General features: G+C 35.6%; 1 protein-coding gene and 1 long non-coding RNA gene across 3 annotated transcripts in view; one reads left to right on the top strand and one right to left on the bottom strand.

Annotated features, from left to right (window-relative positions):
• Positions 1 to 14,727, bottom strand: part of Msx (homeobox protein Msx) — a 21,843-nt gene extending 7,116 nt beyond the window's left edge. Inside the window, exons 1-3 of the mRNA XM_085659371.1 lie at positions 14,415 to 14,727; positions 13,371 to 14,347; positions 12,390 to 13,310 (exon numbers count right to left, since the gene is read on the bottom strand). Coding sequence (XP_085515497.1) covers positions 12,390 to 13,310; positions 13,371 to 13,545 — 1,096 coding nt within the window. The 5' untranslated portion in view covers positions 13,546 to 14,347; positions 14,415 to 14,727. The remainder of the gene's footprint in view (positions 1 to 12,389; positions 13,311 to 13,370; positions 14,348 to 14,414) is intronic.
• On the top strand, positions 4,623 to 5,350 carry LOC118446470 (uncharacterized). 2 transcript variants are annotated; one of them, XR_014982626.1, is made up of 3 exons: positions 4,623 to 4,831; positions 4,966 to 5,064; positions 5,250 to 5,350. It is a non-coding gene; the product is annotated as an uncharacterized LOC118446470 (long non-coding RNA). The 2 variants fall into 2 exon arrangements; XR_014982625.1 differs by having other exon boundaries at positions 4,623 to 4,840.
• Positions 14,728 to 16,479: the final 1,752 nt, after the last annotated feature.

Genomic DNA, 16,479 nt, shown 5'->3' with positions numbered 1-16,479 from the left:
GTTTACGACTCGGCTATTCCGTGCACATAACCGATCAATATGTTTCTACGGGACGCTAATTAATTTCTGCTAATTAAATGTTGAACGGCCTCTAGAAGAAAATTTATCTTTGCTCTTATCGACAATGACGGCGACGACGACGACGACGACGACGATGAACGAAGATTTGCCGGTCGATTGTGTGATAACATGCGATATACGAAAGACGATCGTCGAGGCATATTGGTGAAAAAAATAAGAAAAGGAAAGAAAAAGAAAGAAAGATAAAATTAAAAAAGAACATATATACTTATAGTGGGAGGAAAAGAGAGAGAGAGAGAGAGAAAGAGAGAAAGAGAGAAAAAAAATTAGAAGAGGAAAACGACTTTATAGAACTCGTTATTCGCCAATGGAAATAACGATTATCAATTTTTCGAGATCGTTAATGTCGATTTTATTTTGGTATAATACAATGTCATCGAACGAATAAAAATATCTGAATTGAAATATTTTATATCTTTGGTCGTTAAGAAACGATTTTCGAAGAATCGTTGGAAGAGGACGACGTTCTCAATTTCCAAAAAAGGATAGCGTGAAATACGAACGGTACGTGTCATTAAAAGATCCTCTTTCTCTCTCTCTCTCTCTTTCTCTCTCTCATACTCTCTTTCTCTCGTTTCTTTTTCTTATTCTTTCTTTCTTCTTTTTTTCTTTTTATTCCTTTTCGCGCGAGATATCACGAGGCCATTTCGCGTATCGTAACCAGTTCGCCATATTCGCGCGGTGGAGGTGGCGGCAACAGAAACGTTACTGAGCCGAGAGAGAGAGAGAGAGAGAGAGAGAGAGAGAGAGAGAGAGAGAGAGAACGATCAAATCAATATGTTTCTCGCGGACACTAATTAATTTCTGCTAATTAAACGTTCGAACGTCTTATGAGCAGTATATATCTATTCCTGTCTTTCTATCTCTCTCACTCTTACATACATACACAGGCACTCTCGCTCTCATACACACACACGCACACTCTCTCTCTCTCTCTCTCCCTCTCTCTCTCGCTGTATTTAAGATTCTCGACTTGAACCGGCTCACCAATGGACATCGAGATGAGAGAACGGTTCTATTTCACTTTTTTCACTTTTTCTTTCTTTTCTTTCTCTTTCTTTATTTTTTTATTTATTTTTTTAATGGATTATCCTTCAGGTTTATGTATTGGATTGACACGTGTCGAAAGATTGCTTATAATATTATATATTATATAATCGTTCTTTCGTTCGATCGTTAATATTCACTTGAAACGGAACGGAACGAATAATATTATATATGTAGTGGGTAGATGCTTACATGTTTCTATTTTGTTTTGTTCGTTTCTTTATTATTACTTTTTTCTTTTTTTAATATTTTTTTGTATGTTCAAATTTGACAGGTAGCTATCTATACTGAGATCTATTTAATAAAATATATGAGATGTTCTTTTGCTCTCTACATCTACATATGGATATATATATATATATATATATATATATATATTATATATATATATTATATATATATACATATATCATATGTATATATATATATTATATATATATACATATATCATATGTATATATATATATATTCAATTCCACGTGTAATAATTATCTATTCGATAAATGTTATGTCTGTTATACCTTTTAATCGATTCTTATTAGAATTATGTTAATTAGTGATAATGAATAAGTAAATTCTACTGGAGACGAACGGCCGATTAAAATTTATGTTTTTTTTTTTATAAAGGAATATATCACATATTTATATCACATCTACTTGTGTGACATTCATTAAGTTGAATAGTTCCGATTTGGTGGCGTAGAATAATAGCATGTTTAATGACATTAAATCGATATATTTTTATGTGTGAACTAAATGAAAGACAATGTTTTAGTTATATTTTTAACGAACGGTGAATTTAATTAAGAGAGTAATTTTTTTGAACAGAATTCGTTCGATATCCTTGACGATTATTTTTAATTCTTAAACTTCTTTATCTTTCCTTAAGGATTTTTGCTTATGTTAAATTCATGCGCGAACGAGAATTTAAATTAAAATTACATATATCTATTCGATTATTATGAATTATAATCCGATCATATTGAATTCTTATTCATATGTATATATGTTAATAAACTATATTTTAATATTATAGTCGTTAATAATTCTATAAGTATATGCGATTATAGATATATTAATACATTAAAGAAGGAAAGAAAAAAAATTGAAAAAAATTCTATATATATATAACGTTGAATAATTTGTACATTATTTTAAAAATGGCGGTGGTGGTATTTAAGGATGATTTCCCTATCTTTAGTAATAAATTTTTCTGATAAAGAGAAAAGAAAAGAAAAGAAAAGAAAAAAGAAAAAGAAAAATCAAACGAATTTGAAATTTGAATTTGGAAAAGAGAAAATATCAAGATTGAAGATAACAATCGATCGATTGATCAATATCTTGAATTAACAAGAAAATCTTTCTTTCTTCAACGACGAATCAGACTAATGAGACAACGTCGAAGAATATGCATATTCGTTTTTTGTCTTTGAATTTTATTTATAGTTAAAAATTACAAGAATGGTAGAATATGTCTTTATTTCTTTTTTACATTATCGTGTATATCTTAAGGTAGACTAATTAAGTAATTATTTCTTTCTTTCTCTCTCTCTCTCTATCTATCTCTCTTTCGCACTCTCTCCCTCTCGCACTCTTTCTCTTCCGTTACAATTGTTCAGGTTCTCAATTTTCTTAGTTCTTATTTTCATTTCTTCGTTTCATCAATTTCGATTAATCTAATTTTATGTCCGATAATTAATTTATTCGAGATAAGGGAGACAGATAAAAAGATGAAATAAAATATTATATAATAAGTTTGAAGAATTAAAATAAAATATTATTTTGTTAAAGTCATTTTTGTTAATATGATATAAAAAAAAAGAAACAAAGAGAAAATGAGAGAGAGAGAGAGAGAGAGAGAGAGAGAAAGAGAATGATTTTACAATATTATATAATAATTTTCAAGCAAATAATTATTATTTTGTTGAAGTACACTCTTTTAATGGATACGTAGATAATTGGATTAGCTCGTATAAGAACATCTTTAATGTCCCTTTTTCCCACGTTTCAAAGAGAACATTTGGAAGGTTAAATTGTAGAAAATGTGTTTTTGAAAAAGAGGAAACATTAACGTGGCCTGTCGCGAGACTAATTAACGCATTAACGAACATCTTTTTCGCGGTGATGTATAGAAACAAACTAAACATCCTCGTACATATACTAACACACACTCATTTACTTACATAATATACATACACACATACACACTAATGCAATACTTGTGTGCTTTGATTTCTTTCATTTCTCTCTCTTTCTCTCTCTCTCTCTCTCTCTCTCTCTCTCTTTCTCTCTCTCGTTTTCTCTTTCTCTTTCTGTTTTCTTTTTCTTTTACGAAGAACGCAACGAACGCCGGTAATTATGTCCACGATGAATGATGGATCGTTCGAAATATTTTGTAGAACATCATTGGGGACGTGGGGCGGGCTTCGTTAATTCGTTCCTCGACGCGCGGAGTCAGATAAATGTGCATGGACGATGTGATGCGACGGTGGCGTTCGAGCGTTATAAATGACGTCGGTATTCATAATTCTCGAAAGCCACCGTTACGGATACCGAAAGAAAGACGTTTCTTTCTCGTACGAACCTCGAGGGGTTAGTTCGAAACTTAAGCTTAATGAGATTTTCGCAACTTCGACGGAATATTTCAAAAAAAAAAAAAAAAAGAATCAAAAAATTTTGTTTGCTCGTCCCGCATTGCTTTTTTCCTTTTTTTTTGTTCTTCCTTTTCAATTTATTAAAAATTATGTCCCCACTTTATATTTATTTCAAAAGAAACGTACGTCGAAATTTTTCGAATGTACAATTACTTAATTCGAATTATTCGAATGATAAATTATGAAATTAATCGATCGATTGGATAAAAAATTTCGTCGATTTAGAATTTCATCGTAATACGTAACAAAGTAATACTCGTTATAATAAATGAATTCTTTTTTGTCGTAAACTTTCCATCGAATGTTTCCTTAGTGATTAAAACTCGTTTTTTTTTTTTTATTTACTTTTTAAAAATAGAAAAAAAAACGAAATTTCTCATATATCTGCTCAATCACTTGTCGTGGAGATGGATCGTTAAAAAAAAAAAATCTTGCAAGTACTTGCCATGAAATTTTTTTCCCCTTCGATATTTACGACGTCGATAAAAAATTAAAGATAAATGAAAAAAATACGTTTGAAATGTCCATTGAAAATCTTTTGATTAGTAATTATTTAACCCTTAACTTAATTATAATAATTATATACATCCGTTGAAATGAAGGTACTGTTTAAATAAACAAAAAATAAAAAAAATAAAAAAAAAAAGAAAGAAAATTACTACTACAGAATAGTAAGAAAAGATTTGTTTTTCCTTCGACGACATTGATGTAATACATAAATACATACATATAAATGTAAAAGAAATAAAAACAAAGGACGTTAGTGGTTGTCGTTGTCGTGCGAACGTCAACAACCTTGTTTCAAGCATTTATCTCGTCAGTCTATGGGCGGTACTCGTCGTCGAGTGACAGGTAGAAGTTTCGTGCTCGATTCAAATTAGTTGGCTGGAAAAGTACGAACGTTGTAAGGAGTCTCGTATGTGTGTGCGTGTGCGCGTGTGTATGTGTCGGACATTTTATTACGTTTAAAAAGCGTATCTTCTTACGTGATCTACACTTTTTTCCACGCGATCTACTACCCTTTGCCAGAAAGAGAATTAGTTTGCGAGGTGTAGCAAGTTTGTATTTAGATAAATGCATGCATATACGGGGAAGATGATTGGACTCGTTAATCATTCCGGATTTGAATATTTTTTGTTCTTTATTTTTTTTTTTTTTTTGTTTCTTTTTTATTTTTTTCTAGTACGCTTTTTTCCCGGACAAGAGACAAAATGAAGGATAGCTACACGAGGGGAGAAAAAAATTCATGGAAATTTGCGGTATCATCGAAAAATCATTCGGCGTACGTATCTATTGGTTCATACATATGTAACATATTAATAACATGTAATACATGTAAGTATCGTAAACATATGTAAGTCATTATATTATTCACAATAAATTACGTGAAAAATAATATTTTATAAGTTTTTTGTTTTGATGTACGAGTAAGATCTGATCTTGGACACGTTTTTCTTTGTTTTTCAGAAAAGAAGAAACAAAAAAATATAAGTTACGACAAGGGACTGTAAATATTTTTGAGAGGAAAATTTACAACATAGGTTTCATCCGAAACTATCACAGCAAGGTTTGAATCAACGATAGATAGTTTAAATGCTAAGTAACCTGTTTAACCTACGTGATATTTATATACGTATTTGTGTGTGTGTGTGTGTGTGTGTGTGTGCGTGCGTGCGTGAGCGTATATATATGTGTGTGTATACATAAGTTATACGTATTCAATGTCGTTGTTAAACGGCAATAATTTAAAGGAAGATAAAGTTCCATAAAGAAAATGAAATCAATTCAGCCGATGGTCAAGCCGTATCGCGTTACACTCAAAGACAAGTTGTAAAATGCTTGATGCTAGTAGGTATCATAAAATTTTACATCGTTCTTATCGGTGGCTTTGCATCAGAGTTCGATCACTATTACAAGAATCAACTTCTCGATGAAGTCATTAAAATGAATGTGTGGTAGGTAGGTATGTAATATTTCCGGAATTTCGTGTGTCGTCTCTTCACTATCTGCGAAATAACTGAAAATTCGTATCACACGATAAAGAACCGGTTCAAGTCGGTAAGCCAACAGAGAGAATTATTTGATCGAGCGTTTCTCGCGTGATTGTCGCGTTGTAATCGTTTTTCCATTTGATTCATCGGAATCGATATTTTCACTTCTTTTAGCATCTTTATATCTTTCTTATTTTTTCTCTCTCTTTCTCTTTTCTCTCTCTCTCTCTCTCTCTCTCTCTCTCTCTCTCTCTCATACACACAGGCCGTTTCAATATATTCATTTTAATCGCCGTCCTAAAATTGAATCATTTTTTGAGAAAAAAAGAGAGAGAGAGAAAGAGAGAGAAAGGAAGAGTAAATGCAATTTTATTTAATCTCTTTTAAACATTTAAAATATTCAATATTTTTAATGTCTAATGTTTTTTACAAATTGGTCCCCCGGACATTTTCTTTTCTTAATTTTTTCTTTCTTTCTTTCTTTATTTTCTTCTCCCTTTTTCATTTCTTTTTTTTCATATTCATTCTATGAAAATTATGAATATTTGTCCTAATTATTCTAGGTATTTCCCTTTTCTTTTCTTGTCTTTTTCCTTTTTTCTTGTTTTTCTCCATTTTGTTTTTCATGTTAATGTTTTGTTTGACAAACATTAATCGTAAATATAACACATAAATGTCATTTAAACATTCTTTGGAGAAATAATTTTTTTTAAGAAATACTCATAAACGATGAAGAAGAAGAAGAAGAAAAAGACTTATGTTGACTCTCGTTCGAAAATGATTCAACGCGTTTGGAAAAAGTGGAAGCTTGGAGCATTGCGATCGTTATTAAAACTGAACGACGTAGTCGTTGGACGGTTTGTCGGTGAACACGGGAAGACACGATGCGAGAATTCCGAGAGACGCACGCGCTGATAGAAAAATTCTATAAGGACGACTTTTAACGCTAGAGCAGATAGAGAGACAGAATCAGAGAGAGAGAGAGAGAGAGAGAGAGAGAGAGAGAGGAAGGGAGGGAGATAAAGAGAAAAGTTCTTCTACGTCGTTTTAAAAAGATATGGAACGATCGAAGAAACTCGTTCATGAGAAGTAATGAAAAATAACAAAATAGAGAGCAAGAGAGAGAAAGAGAGAGACAGAAAGAGGAAGAGGGAGAGAGAGAGAGAGAAAGAGAAAAAGAGAGAAAGAAAAAGAAAGAGAACGGGTAACGATTAGTCGGAAGAAAATCCGCGGTACAAAATATCGATCGTGGGTTGGCATCCAGGAGAGGTAACGGGCTGGAGTGTATAAAGATGGCGGCGACGGAGTTCGGACGAGTTGAAGAGAGGAGGAGGTGCGCGGGAGACTCGCAACCCCGTACACTTTGCTTCGGATAGCACGGGTAATTGGTCTCGCGCTCTGATGGTGAAAAGAAAAAGGGGGTTGTGGAGAAAGAAGGAGAAGTAGAGAAAGACAGAAAGAAAGAGAGAGAGAAAGAGAAAGAGTGAGAGAGAGAGAGAGAGGACACGCGAACAGGCTTGGAGCATCTCAGATGAAAAACATAGATAACTAGAATGAGTGAGTGAGTGAGTGAGTGAGTGAGTGAGTGAGTGAATGAGTAAGAGAGAGAGAGAGAGAGAGAGAGAGAGAGAGAGAGAGAAGTAGAGGGCAAGTGGTTTGTCGTTATCATCGACAAAAAGAATGACGTCGCGAAGGAAGGAAGCTGGGTGTGCCAAGGCGAACCAAACAAGGGCAGTTTTTACCCTGGCCTCCTTGAATGCATTATGGATGCTCTCGGTTATGTATGACTCTATCATGCTCGACGGTGTACGACTCCTCCTCCACCGAAGGAGTAATATCTCCTTTCTCTCTCTCTCTCTCTTTCGTTCTCTCTCTCTCTCTCTCTCTCTCGTTCTCTCCCTCTTTCTACCTCTCTCTTTCTTTTTATCTTTTTCTTACTTTTTCTCATTCGTTTTCTCAAGACGTCAAGAAAATATACACTCGACCAAGAACTCGTGTGTACCTTTGCCACCCGTACCGAGAGCCAATGGTAGAAGCTTCAACAATGACGAACTTTTATATACCTACTCATGTCGAGAAAAGGAAGAGAGAGAAAGAGAGAGAGAGAGAGAGAGAGAGAGAGATAGACAGACAGACAGACAGACAGACATAGAGTTCCGTAATGGTCTTAGTTCTTTCTCGGAAGCGCCGCGAGTTTCTCATTACGCGTGAACTACAATTTCGCTCGAGTTAGTGAAAAGAAATAGGTATGTTTCAGAGATATAACCACGGTCGTTTCTGTTATTTGTTGTTGTATCACTTTGTTATGCCGCTGATTATTACTGACGCTAAGTCGAAGGAATTAAAGATCTTGAAAGATACAGTGTGTTAGAAGCAAAAAGTAAACAAATATTTTTGTAAATAATACGTAGTACGTAATAATGTAATAATATATGTTCGTTGGAGTACTCGTTATGATTGACCAAAATGCTGGAATTTTTCGCAACAATTGCAACAATTTTTTTATTACATTTCTAATATCTTTTTCTTTCTTTTTATTTCTTTTTCTCTTTTTTTTTTTTTTTAAGAAACATCTTTTTTCTCCTTTTTCGTTTTCTTCTTAATTACATCATACTCAATATTTTTTATAAGCTCGTTGAATTTTTAGCTTTCGTATTTTTTTGTTCTTTATCTTTTTTTCGTTTTTTTTTTCTTTTTCTTTTGAAAGAAAATACACGATCCTAACAAATCATCGCGACATACGTTTTTCCTGCGATTGCTCGAATACATTCGTTCCTATCCCACGAATCGCGACCGTCTATTTATATTACTAAAGTCCGTAAGTAGGTACCTAGTAGTCTGGTCCAGCGAGAGGAGAAGGAGAAGCAAAGGAGTCGATGCCGAAACGAGAAAAGCCAACTCACGAACAGTACTCGTGTTCTAACGGTGTTATTTATTGCCCACGGTCCTTGGTATTTGGGGATAATAATGTTCAAGTTAGCTATTATATATAATATATAACTATTTACCAACCTCTACATATATATAATGCAACGATCCTAAAGTTAAGTTTCTCATTTCTAATTGTATATATATATATAAAAGAGAGAGAGAGAGAGAGAGAGAGAGAGAGAGAGAGAGAGAGCAAGAGAGACCAAGAGAGACCAAGAGAGAAAGAGAGAGAGAGAGAGATATCCGGACATCCACTTTTGTTCGTGTTTATGTGCCGAGATATACCTACTGTTAAGCGCTAGTATAATGGTCACCCCAAGCCGGCAATGTTTTCCAGAGTAAGCGTCTATAAGGTGACTGTCATTAAAGTAAACTGTCAATTAAAGTTAACAGGTATGGATGATAGAGTCGGAGCCATAAGGTGGAGCTTTGTTCGTCGTTGTGGGCTCGAGTCCGGATCGATGCCTGGCTCCAGTAAGGTTTGCTCGTGCATGAAACGATTCGCGAGAGAAAGAAAGAAAGAAAGAGAATAAGAGAGAAAGAGAGAGAATGAGAGTGAGAGAACCCACGCCAGAACTCAACCAGTTCCTTTAATTGAACGAACGATTATTTCATACGCTCGACAGATTTACCACCCCACCTACCTGGTCATGTTTCTTTATCTTAATTCCACGTTTAACAAAATTATATTTTGAATTATTATAAGCTCTTATTTAAATATTTTGATAAATTGATATAAAACCTTGGACTATGACATAGGTATATGTACATATATACAGTTATTTAGATTATCGAGTTACGTGAGACATTATTCGACAATGGTAACAATAAGTTATGTATATTAATTACTTACCCAATACGACACGATGAGAATTCAACCGATTTCATTATATAATCTATTTTACGATTAACAGTTATATGCAGATGAGGAAAAGGAAGAAGAAGAAAAAAAGGAAAAAAATATATATCGGTCTCTCTTCTTACTAAAAAATCAAATTTAACTTAGGTATGTCGTAACCATTCCCTCCTTATATATATATATATATATATATATATATATATATATATATATATATATATATATATCTTTTTTTTCTTTAATCAGATAAGTTTAATAGTCAGTGCATTTACCGACTTATTTGAGAGTAGTGACATTCGTTAGATTCGAAAATAGAGAAATTAGGTAGCTCTCAGGTAGGAAGAAAACTTGACTTTTCCAGAAATCGTTAGAACAGACGTGGAAGGCTACTCGCGTTCCGATAGCCTAGATTCTCTATTCTCGACGTGCTTTCGAAGTTAGACGACGGAACACCACACTATGCTCGATAGGCAAAGAGCGTCGTGGATGGAATTGAAGAAAGTCAGTGAAACTTCGTGACGAGTTCGCTCTGCGATTCGAAGGGAAAGGCTTGAGTATATCTATATTTCAAACGACTTCTTTTTTCTTTTCTTCCTCTCTTTTTCTTTTTCCCTAACATTTCGTTTACCTTTCTGAGAACGATTTCGACGTGAAAATACTCTATTCCTAATGATGATAATATGTAAATGATTTGTTTATCGTTATCGGATCTTAGAACGTGATTAGACATAGAATGAAGGAAAGAAAAGAGAGAAGAAAATATTATTGGCTGTCGAGTACTCTTTGAAATTCTCTGTAAAAATCACACTATATCGAGTAATCGAATCGATCCCGATTAAGGTATTTCAAAGAGATATTTAATAATGAGTATCGTTCCGAGGTAATAATGACTAACGATCATGCGAAAATATTGATTAATGATTCGAGTAATGAATGAGGAAAGAGAAAAAGAGAAGTAAAAAAAGAAAAAAGAAATAATAATAATAATAATAATAATAATAATAATAATAATAATAATAATAATAATAATAATAATAATAATAATAATAATAATAATAATAATAATAATAATAATAATAATAATAATAATAATAATAATAATAATAATAAAAATAATAATAATAATAATAATAATAATAATAATAATAAAAATAATAATAATAAAAAAAATAATAATAATAATAATTATTATTATTATTATTCACGTTTTATAAATCGATAATGAAATTTTCAAGCTCGTACTTAATAGATACATAGATCTTACTCGAGCACCTGTACCACGAATCAATTTACGAGTTCTTTATTTATTATTTCTTTTTCCTTTATCTTTTCATCTTCTTTTTATTTTCTTTTATAATTTAATATACTTATCCATAGCAACGTGAATTACTGCGAATTACTGGTCCGAATATTCTTGATCTTGTCGTAAGAATTTTATTAAGAAAAAATAAAGAAAACAAAAAAAAAAAGAAAAAAGAATAAGAATGAAAGAAAAGTTATCCGGGCAGGCTCCTGGTGTTCTTCCGAGTTCCAGACTTCAATCATGATTTCCCTTCGAACAAGTTCTCGTACTTACATGCGAATTCATTGGCACACGTAAGAACCGATAATGCACGAAGTTCGCGTGACCACAGCTCGCTAATATCGAACGTTATGGTCTCTCCGCGAATCGTGCCGCGAATGTCGTGCGAGCCGCATTAGGAGCTCGCGTTTTCCGCCTAATCATCGACATTGTCGCGATCTGCAGCACGAATCGACTCTTTCTTTCTTTCTTTCTCTCTCTCTCCCTCACTCTGTCTCTCTCTCTCTCTCTCACTCTGTCTCTCTCTCACTCTGTCTCTCTCTCTCTCTCTCTCACTCTGTCTCTCTCTCTCTCTCTTTTTCTTTTTCTGTTTCTCTCTATAAAATTCCATTTTTGATGTCGTTTTATTGTACGTATTAATATTAATGTTTGTTATTAGATATTTTATATATTGTATATATATATATATATATATATATATATATATATATATATATATATATATATATATTCATTTATAAATATCTATCTATATAATCGGATTTTTTTTCCTTTTTTTTTTTTATAAAAACCATTAATAAATTTTAAAGCTAGGATAAAAATAATCTAATCTAGAAATGATCTTCTCCTCGAAATAAGTAGAACGTATATACGTAACTAAGTTAAATAAGTACGTAAGTACTTAAGTTCGATGATTGTGCGAGTATGAAAAAAAAGGAAAAAAAAAAGAAAAGAGAAAAAAGAAATTGCAAGAATAATATTATTCGCCGATATTTATAATTACTTTATTAATAGGATATACAATATTAAAAGATTTTCTTTTTACTTGGGTAATAAGTGAGATAAAAATTCTTAGGTGGATGAAAGGAAAATTTTAAACTAGTTAACCGATTAAATAGTAAACCGATTTTACTTTTTTACACCTCGTAAAACCGCGGACATCGTCTAATTCGAAACCCCGTGACACGATTAAAAGAAAACGGAACCTGGTATTATATTTATTGGGTTCGCGTGAGGTCCATCGGATTGCCCGATCGTGGATTAAACTTGGTGGTTCGTTCATGCCCCGTAATTTGTGTGGCATCAGGATAATACGAGATATATCTATCGGGTTTCTTTATTTTCCAAACATTTTTCAGGAATAACTCAAAGAGAAATATATATATATATATATATATATATATATATATATATATATATATATATATAATTAAGCGTAATAGTATAGCGGAGTTGAATTAAAAAATAAGAAAGAGAACAATGAAATCGAAGAAGGAAAAAGATAAAAAATGTATTGATCTCACCGTTAGGACTTGTTGGTCCACCGTGGGGTGTGTAAAGATGTCCGTGAGGATTATGTGGATGAGGGGGTGGGGGTAACCAGGCAAAGCTCGCAAGTGAATGCGGAAATCCTGCAGGATTCCATCCAGGAGCGCCGGGTGCACCGGCTAGGTAAGGCCCCCCCTGCGAGGGCCTTTGGACCCCAGGGTGTATTGGCTGAGGCACTACCGGACTCGACTTCTCCTCCTTCTCTTGGCCGGTCTCAAGATCTCTCTCCAGTTCACAATCTGAGTCCATTACGTTGAGATCTTCCGATTGGCCGACGCTTCGTATCTCTTGATCCTCGAGATCAAGATGATCCGTCGTTCTGTCACCTTCGAGGGAACGATTCGCCTCGGAATCGCTACGATCGTCTAACATTTCTCGCCTACTAACCGGCGATACGGAGCGTGGATTGGTCATTCTCTCGATTCTTGAATCTTCGTCATCCTGAATTCTCTCTCGTTCCCTTTGTAACGTCGATTCGGAGATTCTACTGATCGGCGAGTCCGTTGTTAATCGTCTATCGTCACCGCCACGATCCCTTTGTACTTCCTGGTCTATTCTGATTGGCGAGGATGATTTGTCATGACTGGAAGACCTCGAGAAATCCTTAACCGTTAGAATCTCCTGTCTACCGCCCGACGGATGATGTTGTTCTTGCTCCTGTATTCGATTTTGATGATGATGGTGATGATGATGATGATGATGATGATGATTACCAAACGCTGCTAATACCGAACCGTGAGGACTTAGCCTCGCCAAGAGTTCTCTGCTCTGTAATCTTTGTTGTTCCAATAATAACTCCCTATATCTAGCCTCCATCTCTAAATTCTTTTCAATGTCTATTCGTTCCTCATTGTCTCGTCTGGCATTATTAAAATTTCCATTTCCGCCGCCACCGACTCCGCCACCTCCACCCCCACCTCCTCCTCCTCCTCCTCCTCCTCCAACACCACCGACACCAGCTGCCGCAGACTTCTTCGTGCCGCTGAGCAAAGCGTCCACGCTGAAGCTGATCTTACCGCTTCTTGGTTTCAAATTCGACGACGCCGACGTTGGGGTTGCCATGTCGACGTCCTCGCAAAGACGATCGCTCCCGGCACCCTGCCCAGCCACCACACCCTCGCCGTTGCTCATAACGCTCCAGCTCGATGATTTTATTCCTTCTAACCTTCGAATGATCTTCGAAGAATTTTCTTCGTACGTCCGTACGTTCGTACGTTCGTTAAACCGAGGCCGACTTAGCCGACGGGTTAATCTCCCTTTCGATTAATCTCTCTTCTTTGTTTTTACGAGAACCTTCATACGAGTACTTCCGAGTATTCTCTATAAATTTCCTTTTTATTACGATCCAACGGGGATACATTTAAAATCGATAGATATCAATCTCGTTTTCTTCATTTTATTCCTTGTCCCGTTCGTCGATCGATCAAATTAATTCTCACTAATCGAACAATATATATTTTTCCAACCAAAAACTATCGTTAAACGTTAAAGTTTTCATCATCGTCTCTTTTTAATTATCCTCGTGTAGAGCTCGTCGATTTTGTCAGTTCACTGTATCTTCGAGATCGATATCGCCGAGTAAAAACATAACAACATCCGAAACTTTTGACGCACTGTGTCCTTTATTAAAAACCACAAGTTGCTCATTACTGTGATCAGCAATACGGATTATTGCATTGACCGATCCTCCAATTCTTTATCACCAACGTTATTGTTAAATCCTTGGAATGGAACGCTCTCCAAAAATTGCCCTATCATTATCCAAATAAATCAGAATCATTTGAGATATAACTTTCCCCGACATCCGCATTACAAAAAAAGAAAATCCAACATCAGAGCATATCAGATTGGACGCATTATTAGGAATATTTTCGGCACTGTCACACAGTCCCTTCGGATCTTCGATCTTCTTCTGTCGAAAGACTTTTGAGCACTGAAATATATATATATATATATATATATATATATATGTATATATATATACATATACATATACATACATATATATCTCCTCACGAAAAAAAAACGCGGCGCTAAGGTGAATCCAAAAATGATGGGGGAAGTAACACGTAGGTCGACAGACTTTGGTGATGAAGTTTTTAGGATGGAACGCACAGATAGATAAACAGGCAAACAGTCAAACGAACAGAGAAAAAGAGAACACAAATAGTGTGCGTGTATGTGTGTTAGAGAGAGAAAGAAAGAGAGAGAAAGACAAAAAGTGAGACAGAAAGAGAGAGAAAAAGACAAAAAGAGAGACAGAAAGAGAGATAGAAAGAGCAAAAGGAAAAAGCGAAAGAAAAAGGAAGAGAGAGAGAGAGAGAGAGAAAGAGAGAGAGAGAGAGAGAGTAGACCGGCTAGGCAGGTCGACGGGTCCCACGGGTTTCAATGCGTAATCCAAAATAATCTGGCGCGTGGTAGCCGCTGCTGCCGCGGAAACGGCACTGATTACCAGCACGGTTGAAGCCGCAACGGAGAGCCCGAGCTTGAGCTAGTTCTCTTTCTCTCTCTCTCTCTTACTGTCTCTTTCTCTCTTTCTCTCTCTCTCTCTTTCTCTTTCTCCTCTTCGGTCACGCCGGTTTCTCTCTCTCCTTTTCCCTTGTCAGTGAACGATCGTCGTGCTGTGCGCTCTGGTGGCACTGGGTTGTGCGCCGCCCCCGTGAAACCAGTCGAACCGGTACGGGTTTTGGGCTCTCGACCAATCGGAAGGTGTATCGTCGTACGGCGGGCGTTTCAATGGAAGGCGTTGCCGTCTTCTGGGTCTCAACCAATCCTGGTTTAACAGACGAATCGAAGGTTATATTGGAGAGAGAGAGAGAGAGAGAGAGAGAGAGAGAGAGAGAAAGAGAAAGAGAAAGAGAGACAGGAGAGAAAGAGAGAGAAAGAGAGAAACATAGGACGAATTTTCATCGGCAGGTGGCGTTGCTTGATTCTCATTGGGGGCGCTGCTGACATTTCGAGTAGCATTGCATTCTCGATTCGATTGGAAGGGATGAAAGCTCCACACCATCTTTCGGAGTGGGGAGCCGACTTCTGGAGGGTGGAGCGGAACGAGGACGACATCGAGCCAGCTCGAGGATGAGCTAACGTTCGGGGAACGTGACGACTCCTAATTGTCTAATTCCCGGGCGCGCGATGCGCGAATTGATTGGCAATCCGAAAGGTGTATATATATATGTGTGTATCTGTGTGTGCGTGTGTTTCTGTCTGTCTCTCTCTCTCTCTCTCTCTCTCTCTCTCTCTCTCTCTCTTTGTATATGTGTAGATATATATTGTGCACGCTGCCCTTTCTCCGTTCTGCCTCTAGTATTCAACCCCCATCTTCTCTCTCTCTCTCTCTCTCTCTTTCTCTATCTTTCTGTCTGTCTGTCTCTCTTTTTTTTCTCTCTCTCTTCCTCTTTCTCTCTCTTTTTCTCTCTTGAGCTTCTTTTTTCATTTTCTCTTCTTTCTTCGACGTTTCCACTTTCGATAGTCGGAAAAGCTCATTTTGTTACGCTTATTAAAAACAGGCGTTGGCATTTCTTCAAAGAATCATACGATCCTCTTAACATCTTACGGAATCAAGTGGTTATTATCGTTGAATATTGAACGATAATTAATTTTCTAGATTCGTTACCGATCGATTCGTTAGCTGATATTGATAGGAACTACAATGCGAACCTGTATCGTATAATATAAACTTTGGTGAATACCTACCACATACCTATATATATATATATATATATATGTATATAACGCGAAGTATCTTGTGGCTTTTAAATACGGGGACAGACGATGACTAAGGCGGTTGATTAACGATAAAGCCAAATTAGCTATTGACAAGGAGGTTACTACGAGATTAATGATCGACCGTAATCTTTTCTCTTTCTCAAACTTAAAGGTCGAGATCGGTTGGGCACTATTAGGGATTATAAAAGGTGAGCGACGGTATAATGAAAAATTACCGATCGTAATATATATCGATTGGATTTATACGATGAATAAGATGGGGGTGGCACGACAACGGGGTGAGGAGGAAAGGGTAGGGAAGGGGAGAGGAGAGTGCGGAGGGCCCCTTCAACATGG

This window comes from Vespa mandarinia, chromosome 9 (assembly GCF_050613455.1).
Source record: "Vespa mandarinia isolate Hongniang chromosome 9, ASM5061345v1, whole genome shotgun sequence".
NCBI classification, from domain to species: domain Eukaryota; kingdom Metazoa; phylum Arthropoda; class Insecta; order Hymenoptera; family Vespidae; genus Vespa; species Vespa mandarinia.
This window is presented reverse-complemented; position numbering and strand designations above follow the sequence as displayed.